The sequence below is a fragment of the Cnephaeus nilssonii genome (assembly GCF_951640355.1).
Source record: "Cnephaeus nilssonii genome assembly, contig: SCAFFOLD_165, whole genome shotgun sequence".
Taxonomy (NCBI): domain Eukaryota; kingdom Metazoa; phylum Chordata; class Mammalia; order Chiroptera; family Vespertilionidae; genus Cnephaeus; species Cnephaeus nilssonii.
The window spans coordinates 3,881-13,797 of NW_027645503.1; the positions used below are offsets into that span (position 1 = coordinate 3,881).

Sequence of the window (9,917 nt, forward strand, 5' to 3'; positions counted from 1 at the left end):
GCTCCGCTCTGGGCTGACCAGCGCCCCAGGACGCCGCCCTCCAGCACAGGGAGGCGCCCCAGCAACCGACCAGCCAACCCCGGCACAGGCGGGCGTGCTCTGGGGTCCGCTCTGGCCTCGGAAGCCCCGAGGACGCAGCCGGACGGCGGGCTCTCCCGCACAAGGAGCCCGGTCTGCCCCGTCGGCCGGGCCTGACCCCCGCACCACGCGCCCCTCCTGTCCACACGCCGCACGGAGCCACACGGAGCCACACGGAGCCAGAGGACCGGAAACAAACCCCTGAGGCCCAGCAGGGAGGGCGGGGCGAGCGCTCAGACCTGGCGGGGGGGGGGGGTGGGGGGGTCCCGCTGTCTCCAGGACAGAGACCCGCCAGCAGCCTCCACCGCGGGGACGGGGACGGGCTGGGCAGCGGGGACGAGGGGCACCCTTCCACGGGGCGGCAGTGGCGAGCCCACCCCGGCGCCTGCGCTTCCAGCAGAGGGGCCCCATGGCGGGCGTCCTGAACCTCGTGCCACCGGAGCGCGACTGGAATCTCAGGTCCCTGAACTCAGCCCCACAGGCGACGGCAGCGCCTGCAGGACCACGGGCCGGGCTGGACCGCCGTCCGGGTCTGTCACGGAGCTCGGCCCCACGACCGACCGCGTGTCTGCTGGTCTTCACAGAACACGCAGGCCCACGCGGAGCGGCCCTGCAGTCCGCAGGAGGCCCCGGAGGGAGCGGTCCTGATGACCCGGGGTTTCTCCTGGCCGTGGGACCTGGCCCTCCCGCCCCCCATCCCCCCGCCCGCCCCCTCGCCCCCCGCCCACGGCGGCCCGGGTACCATTCTGCAGGGTCTGCGCTCTCGACTCCTTTCCCAGGTTCACGTGGAAGCCTCCACCCAGGGATGGGGCTTTGCCGGCACCTAGAAATAGAAACCAAACCACACCGTTAGCCCCACGGGAGCTGCGCCCACAGCCCGGTCAGCACTCGCCCTGTGGGGGGCCCCTCCCGGGCAGCCCCTCCATGCACGGTCACAGCAGCCACACACCAGCCCAACGTCCAGGGCCGGGGCCCCCCTCTCCAGCCGAGGGCAGGCCTGGGGCCGGTGCGCATGGTGCTGCTGGGCTGACGGTCACCACAGGCCCGGTGTCTCCCCGAAGGAGCAGGGCCAGCGGGGTGCCCTGGCCCTCGCTGAGCTCTTTCCCAACCTTTCCGACAAAGGCCACTCGCTCAGTCACCTGACCAGGGAGTCACAGGTTGGCCTGTGTTTCCAGCAGCCCCCAATTTTACCTTTAGAAAGAAAGTCCCCCTCCTCTCCTCACTCAGTGGAATGTGCTTTGGACACGTGAGAACAACATTGCGTCTGAAAGGATGGGGAGGGCACAACCCTCAAGATCCCCGCCCCGTGGCCTTCCTCCGGGCCACCTCCCTGCGGACACAGGCTGAGACGCTGCACGAGTGTGTGTGTGTGGGGGGGGGGGGGGCGGGGGGGAGGCTCAGTGTTATGCTAAGTGTGATCTCCCAGGCTCAGCTCCTCCGTTCCGCAGCTCCCCAACCTGGCTTCCACCCCACACACTCCAACGACCAGAGAGGGACGCCCCAGGCTGCCAACCAAGTGCCACCTATGCCCGCCCTACCTCCTACCCTCTCCCTAACCCTCCACCCCCTCCCTCTAACCCTCCACCCCCTCCCTAACCCTCCACCCCCTCCCTAACCCTCCACCCCCTCCCTAACCCTCCACCCCCTCCCTAACCCTCCACCCCCTCCCTCTAACCCTCCACCTCCTCCCTCTAACCCTCCACCCCCTCCCTCTAACCCTCCACCCCCTCCCTAACCCTCCACCCCCTCCCTAACCCTCCACCCCCTCCCTCTAACCCTCCACCCCCTCCCTCTAACCCTCCACCCTCTCCCTAACCCTCCACCCCCTCCCTCTAACCCTCCACCCCCTCCCTCTAACCCTCCACCCCCTCCCTCTAACCCTCCACCCCCTCCCTAACCCTCCACCCCCTCCCTCTAACCCTCCACCTCCTCCCTCTAACCCTCCACCCCCTCCCTCTAACCCTCCACCCCCTCCCTAACCCTCCACCCCCTCCCTAACCCTCCACCCCCTCCCTCTAACCCTCCACCCCCTCCCTCTAACCCTCCACCCTCTCCCTAACCCTCCACCCCCTCCCTCTAACCCTCCACCCCCTCCCTCTAACCCTCCACCCCCTCCCTCTAACCCTCCACCCCCTCCCTAACCCTCCACCCCCTCCCTCTAACCCTCCACCCCCTCCCTCTAACCCTCCACCCCCTCCCTAACCCTCCACCCCCTCCCTAACCCTCCACCCCCTCCCTCTAACCCTCCACCCCCTCCCTCTAACCCTCCACCCCCTCCCTAACCCTCCACCCCCTCCCTAACCCTCCACCCCAGACCCCTCCTTGCACTGCTGGGCTGCTTCCTGCTTCCATGTCCCCGCTCTCCTGCTGGCTGCCCGGCCCCTTTCTGGGCTGCTCTGGCTCCTAAGTCCTGCTCCTCCTGCTCACGCACACATGTGCACACGCTCACACACACACACACATGCACATACAGACGTGCATACAGGCATGCACACACGTGCTCTCTGCATGGCCTCAGTGCATCTCCGGCTCCCAGGAGAACCGGCTCTCCCTGCCACCCTCCCGAGTAAGGTCTGTGGCAGCTGCGGGAGGACCTGCCGGCGGAACCAACCTGTATCTTTTACTCGACAAGCACCGCCCCCCCCCCCCCATTGGTTACAACAGATACAGACTGGACAGCACGCTGGTCCTCGCCGCCAAAGCAGGTCTCCTTGCCCTCAGATGCTCAGATGCCCTCACCACAGGTGCGTTTCTAGAACAGCTCCCACCAGCTGAGGGCACAGGCAGAGGCCCAGGGCTCGCGCCCCCTTGTGGGCAGCAGGGGAGGGACGGCATCTCCTCTGGGCTCCCAGCGCTGGGCCCACAGCTAGCAACACCCCCACCCCCAAGAATAGGAGAGAGGCAGGGCCTCAGCGCCCCAGAGCCACACACAGCACGCCTGCTTCGCTTGCACCCCCTGACTGACCGTGAGGGCGGGAGGTGCAGCGGGGTGTCCTGGGAGGGGGAGGCACCCAGGGGCCCGCAGTGCCCGGACTCGGACCTCCTGCCGCTGCGGAGTGAGCTTTGAGGGGGAGCCTGCGTGCGGCTGTGGGGGACTCGGCCCCCGTCTGACACACAGCCCTCAGCCGGGAGCTCGGCGGGCTCTGCGGGGCCACAGACTGGACAGGCAGAACCTTCCAGCTCGGGGCCCGGGCTCCTGCTCCGACCCCAGCCCCCAGGCCAGCTGGGCCAGGACAGCCCCTGATGGGTGGGCACATGCCGGGGGGGCGGGGGCAGAGGCTGGGGCAGCAAGCCTTTCTCATCGGCTGGGGGGTCCTCCACCACAGCCTGTGGGCTTCACGATCACACCTGGGACGCCGCTGGGCCTTCGGGACCCCGTGGCTGTGGAAACCATGGCAGGCTTCCAGGAAGAGGGGCCCTGAGGACGCAGAGCCAGTTGCTGAGTGAAGCTCCTCGGCCGGGGCGTCGCCAACCCCAGGGGGGCCCCCCGGGAAGCACGGCTGTCCCGAGGCCTCCGCCTGACGGCACGCCGAGTGCCCGTCACGGAGCCACCCCGCGCCCTGCTGGGCGCCCACAGGCCCCACACACGGCGTGGCCCAGCCCGGGACCCTCCCGCAGGGCCCGCGGCCCAGCCCTCGCTCCGCCCTGCCTCGCCATCTGCCTCCGGGCACCGCAGTCTCCAGCACCCAGCCCTCCCGGCTGCGGCCCAGCCGCTGAAGGACTCGGCCGGGTGTCCCCTGAGCGAGGTGCTGTGGCGTCCAGCCCGGGCCCTGGATTCACACCGCTGGTCCCAACACCTTCAGGAGCCGGGCCTGGTGCTCACTGGCAGGCTGTGGACAAACCCCGAACTAGCTGTCCACCCGGCTCTCCAAGAACGAGCAGGAGCCCGAGGACACGACGGCCGCTCCGAGGGGAGCGCAGCGTGGGGACCGGCTGCAGAGGCCGAGCTGAGCGGCCGCTGGACACGCGGTGTCGCGGGGAGACTGACGGGACCCGGCCTACGCGGTGCCATCGCCCTGTGATGGGGAGGGCGGAGGGCGGAGGCCGGGCTGGGAGCCCTCCCTGGGGACAGAGGGGCTGTCGGCGGTGACAGCCTTCCTCTCTGCCTGGGACCCTCCGCACTTCCCCGAGAGCCCGGACAGCGAGCGCCAGCCCACGCTGGAGGCACCCAACCCCCTTAAGTCCCGCCAGCCAACAGCCTCGGGCTCAGCCTGTGCGCACGAGGCCGTGCCCCACGTCACGCACATGGGTGGGAGCACCGCCCACTGCCCGGGACCCACCGGCAGGCGAGGGGCGCCCAGCCCAGTGCCCTGTCTTCCTGTGGTGGTCGCTCTCTTCCTCAGCCTCAGAGCCTGGGGTGACTCAGGGAGAGGGGGCTTGTGGACGAAGCCACGGGCAGTGCCTCCGCCAGCAGCCGGGAGGGGCCCTGACAGTCACCCAGAGGAACAGCGCGGGGGAGGCAGGAACCGCGGGGGGAAAAGCAGTGACACCCACGGCCAGTTCTGACAAACTCCGCCAAGAGAGGCGACGGGAGAGGGAGCACCCAGACACCAGGGCGAGGGAAAGGACTCCCTGCGGACCCAGCGGGGCGGCCGGAGGGAACCGTGCCGGCAACTCCACCTGCGAAGACTCAGCAGCTTAGGACAGGGCCAGACCCAGACCCACCCGCCGGCGGCAGACCACCCAGCCCGTGGCTGGAACCACCGCGGAGCAATGGACTCGGCAGCTAGAAGCCTGACCGGAGCCTCAGGCCCCCAGGCTGCACCGAATTCTACCCACAGCCCCGAAAAGCACCCACCCCACCCCCTTCCAGACAGACAGACAGGACCTCCCCCACCCCACCCCACCCCCCCTTCCAGACGGAGAGGACCTCCCCCACCCCACCCCCTCTTCCAGACAGACGGAGAGGACCTCCCCACCCCACCCCCTCTTCCAGACAGACAGACGGACAGGACCTCCCCCACCCCACCCCCTCTTCCAGACAGACAGACGGAGAGGACCTCCCCCACCCCACCCCCTCTTCCAGACAGACAGACGGACAGGACCTCCCCCACCCCACCCCCTCTTCCAGACAGACGGACAGGACCTCCCCCACCCCCCCCCTTCCAGACGGACGGACAGGACCTCCCCCACCCCACCCCCTCTTCCAGACAGACGGACAGGACCTCCCCCACCCCACCCCCTCTTCCAGACGGACAGGACCTCCCCCACCCCACCCCCTCTCCCAGACAGACGGACAGGACCTCCCCCACCCCACCCCCTCTTCCAGACGGAGAGGACCTCCCCCACCCCACCCCCTCTTCCAGACAGACGGACAGGACCTCCCCCACCCCACCCCCTCTTCCAGACAGACGGAGAGGACCTCCTCAGCGCATCCCCTGAGGCACTGGTCAAAACCAAAGGCATTACAGGAAAACTACAGATCGATATTCCACATGAATCCTATCTAATAATAGACAAATATGCAAATTGACCGCACCTTCGCTATGCCCAAGCCACGCCCACCAGCCAAAGCCACACCCACCAGCCAATCAGGATGAGTATGCAAATCACCCCACCAAAGATGGCGGCTAATTTGCATATCAAGACAGCATCAAAGGAGCCAAGAGCTGCCGAAGGGAGTAAAGCTTCGGAGAAGCAAGCAAGCCGGGGGGAGGAGAAGGGAGGAGCGGAGGCGGGGCCGGGGGAGAAGGGAAAAGCAGGCGGGCTGGCGGAGAAGGCGGGGCGGGCGACAAGGGAGGAGCGGAGGCGGGGTAGAGTGCAGCAGGAAATCCTATTGCAGGATTTTTCCTGCAAGGGGAATGCTAGTAGAAACATAAAAACCCTCAACAGAGTATTAGCAAATCTAGCCCAGCTGGTGAGGCTCTGGGCTGAGCGTCCACCCATGAACCAGGAGGTCACGGTTCGATTCCCGGTCAGGGCACATGCCCAGGTTGCAGGCTCGATCCCCAGTGGGGGGTGTGCAGGAGGCTGCCAATCAATGATCCTCTCTCATCATTGATGTTTCTCTCTCTCTCTCTCTCTCTCTCTCTCTTTCCCCCCCCTAAAAATCCATAAAAAAATAATTAAATGTACATATTAGCAAATCTATCCAGCAACTCACACACAGAATGATACCCCATGACCATGTGCATTTACCCCAGAAAACCATGACTGTATCAGTTGATAACAGAAAAAAGAAAAATTATCTGACAAAATTCAACACCCACTCATAGATAAACTCTGAGCAAATCAGGAGAAGGTCCTCAACTTTACAAATAAAGAGCACTGTCCCAATACGCCAAGGTTGAGGGTTCGATCCCTGGTCAGCGCACATACAAGAATCAACCAATGACTGCATAAATAAGCGGAACAACAAACCCATGTTTCTCTCTCTCTCTCAACCAATAATTTTAAAAGAAGAGCAGGTACCAAAACCCTAGGTAACAAACACGGTGCTGCGTGGGGAGAGGCCACGCTCTCCAGGTTACGATGGCAAGCAGGCTGCTCTCAGGCAAGAAAGAGAAACAGAAGGAAGAAATAAAACACCCACTATTTAGAGACAAAGTGTTGCCTACATAGAAACCCCAAGGAATCTATTTTAAAAACCTAGGACCAGTAAGTTTAGCAGGTCAACAACAGAAATCAACCTATTTCTATGCACTGGCAATAAACAACTTGAAACGAAAATTTAAAAAATGACATTGACAATCGTTCTGCCTGGACCTTAGGTACATACCTAAAGAATGCCCAGGAACCCTAGCTGGATTGGCTCAGAGGATAGAGCACAGGCCTGCAGACTGAAGGGTCCCGGGTTCGATTACGGTCAAGGGCACATGCCAGTATTGTGGGCTGGATCCCCAGTGGGGGGCGTGCAGGAGGCAGCCAATCAAAGATTCTCTCATCATTGATGTTTCTATCTATCTCTCCCTTCCTCTCTGAAATCAATACAAATGTATTTAAAAGAAAAAAGAACGCACAGGAGCTCTGTGCGGAGAGCTCCAATGCTGAGGCGGCAGAGGACCTAAGTGTGAGCAGAGACGGACGGTGTTCATGGGCCAGGAGGCCCAGCGCGTGAAAATGTCACATGGCCCACTTGGCTCAGTGCTCGCACATCAACCTGTGAACCAGGAGGTTGAGGTTCGAGTCCCGGTCAGAGCACAGGGTACATGCGGAGCTATGGCTCGATCCCTGGTAGGGGGCAGCCGGTTGCTGGTTCTCTCTCATCATTGATGTTTCTATTTCTTTCTCTCTTCCTTCTTCTCTGAAAACAATAGAAAAACATATATTTTTAAAAGAGATTTAACGCAATTTCAATCAAAACCCCTTTTCCTGTTGCCCAGCCAGCATGGCTCAGTGGTTGAGCATCGGCCTATGAACCAGGAGGTCAGGGTTCGATTCCCAGTCAGGGCACATGCCCAGGTTGTGGCTCAATCCCTAGTGTGGGGAGTGCAGGAGGCAGCCGATCAATGATTCTCTCTCATCCTTGATGTTTCTCTCTCTCTCTCTCCCCCCTGCCCCTTCCTCTCTGAAATCAATAAAAAAATATACTTCTTAAAACCATTTCATGTATATTTGAAAATACACACAAACTGATTCTAAGGTTTGATGGAAAGGACCCACAACAGCTAAAAGCACCTTAAAAAGACAGCAGAGTTGGAGGGCTCAGGACAGCTGATTCGAGACTTACTACAAGCACGCGGGAGGCCGGGCAGGGCTGTGAGGACAGGGGCTGGCAGGGGGCCAAGGGAACAGAACTGGGGGCCCGGTGACCAGTGCCCCAGGAGCCAGGGCAGGCCCAGGAAGGAGTCCTGCAGCACATGGGCGGGCACCGGACACCCCCTGCGCGAAGGAGCCCCCCCCCCCCGCCCCACACCGCGATGAAGGAAACGAAACGGCCACGGGTCTAACTGCGGAACACAGCAGACACGTGTGGGGAGAAAAACACGGCGACACGTGCAGAAATGTCCAACCTAGGACAGAAAAAACCAGCTAGACTGCGCAAAAATGTCCAACTTTTGGGGGCCCCATCCCCGGTGTGGGGCGCTGCAGCAGCCAATCAAGGCGGCTGACCCATGCTTCTCTCTCAAGCCAACAAAGAAAAAAGTTTAAACTTTTAGTCAGAATGCCACCGTTCTGCTCTGCAAATCACATAGCCCACAGGGATTTTCTAACTAGAACATGGAAAGACCGTTCAGAGCTCAACAACAAAACCAACACAAATACACGGAGAGGGAGCCAGGGCCGGACAGACAGAGTGGGGGGCCGCGGAACATGGCGTGCACCCGGGAAACGCGCCCCCCAAACACGGAGCGCCCGGGGCCGGCGCGGCCACGGCTCGCCAGTGGTCAGTCCGCGCGGACTTAACCGAGCAGCTCGCTGTCCCGCGACCCCGACCCTGGGAGCCGCCGAGGGAAGGGACACGCCCGTCCCCACAGGAGCCCTCCCACGGGGCGGTCCGCAGCCCCATTCGCAGCACCCACACCAGCGGCGGCCGGACCCGACGGGACGCGGCCCAGCGCCACCTCCTGGGCGAACCTCCCAGGCACCGGCGGGGGACCGATGCCTCCCCGAGGTGGCGAACCATCCGGTGCCCGTCCCGGGCACAACAGCGCGGTGGTCTGGTCTCGGGGCGGACGCGCCGCGGCCCCCGGCCCGCAGCCGCCGCACGTCGCCCCGCCCCCCGGGTTGGAAGTTCCGTTACGACCCCCAGATCGGGCCGCAGAGCTCGCGGCTCCCCCCGCCCCGGCCCCGGCCCCGGCCCCGGACCTACCGTCCAGCGACACGAACTGGCCCACGGCCGACGAGCCGCCGCCGCTGTTCTCCACGAACTGCACCTCGGACACGATGATGTTGTCCTCGAGCACCGAGCCGCAGCCGGTGCACACGGCGTCGCCGCGCGCTGCATCCAGCTCGATGTCAGTGCCGCCGCAGCCGCGGCACACGCGGCCCGTCATGCCGGCGGCTCCGCGGGCCCGGCCCGCCGCTCCGGCCGCTCGGCCCGCCGCTCCCGCCGCTCGGCCCGCCGCTCACCCGCCGCTCCGCCCGCCCCGCCGCGGCGCCCGCGCCCAGACTCTCGCGAGGCTTCTTCCGCCGCCGCGCCCGGCCGATTCGCAGCGGCAGATTCGTCGCGCCGTCAGCAACGGCCGCGCCTGCGGGACGGAGACAGGCACGGGGGCCGAGACGGAGACGCGACGACTCGAACCCGCGACCTCGGAGCCCCAGCGCGGCCACCGTCCAAACACCGCGAACCAGCAGGCCTCGCGGCGGCGCGACGGCCTCCGGGGGAGGGGCGGGGCCTGGGTGTGAGCGCGGCCTGTGACTGGACGGGGATCTGGAGGCGGGGTCCGGGGCGGGGCCAGAGTGGTGGGCGGGGCCTGGGGCCTGAAGCGGTGGGCGAGCCGTTAGTGGTGAGCGCGGCCCGTGACTGGACCGAGCGCTGTGGGGGCGGGGTCAGGGGCGGGACCAGAGTGGTGGGCGGGGCCTGGGGCCTGAAGCGGTGGGCGAGCCGTTAGTGGTGAGCGCGGCCCGTGACTGGACCGAGCGCTGTGGGGGCGGGGTCAGGGGCGGGACCAGAGTGGTGGGCGGGGCCCCGGACGGGCTTGAGGAAGCAGAGCGTCTGCGCTGGCCGGGCGGCCGCACGGCTCTCCCGGGCTCCGGGAGCTGATCCTGTCGCGTCCCTGCACCCCCGTGCGCCCCGGTCCCTGTTGTCGGTCCCCACAGGACTCCGCCACCTGCGGGTACCCGTGACCGTTACATTTCGTGTCCCCCCACCCACGTTCGCCGTTCTCAGTGGTCCCAACACCCTTGACGGCCCTGACAATAACCCTAAAAAGAAATGTGCAGCCCTAACCGGTTTG

The 9,917-nt window shown here is 64.8% G+C and overlaps 1 protein-coding gene across 1 annotated transcript; it reads right to left on the reverse strand.

Annotated features, from left to right (window-relative positions):
* Positions 1–806: 806 nt before the first annotated feature.
* On the reverse strand, positions 807–9,125 carry LOC307096600 (transcription factor IIIB 90 kDa subunit-like; the record flags this gene model as incomplete). Its single annotated transcript, XM_079800903.1, has 2 exons — positions 8,831–9,125; positions 807–901 (listed from the first exon to the last, which is right to left on the reverse strand). Coding segments are annotated over exons 1-2 (279 nt in total), but the record flags the coding sequence as incomplete, so codon positions are not given.
* Positions 9,126–9,917: the final 792 nt, after the last annotated feature.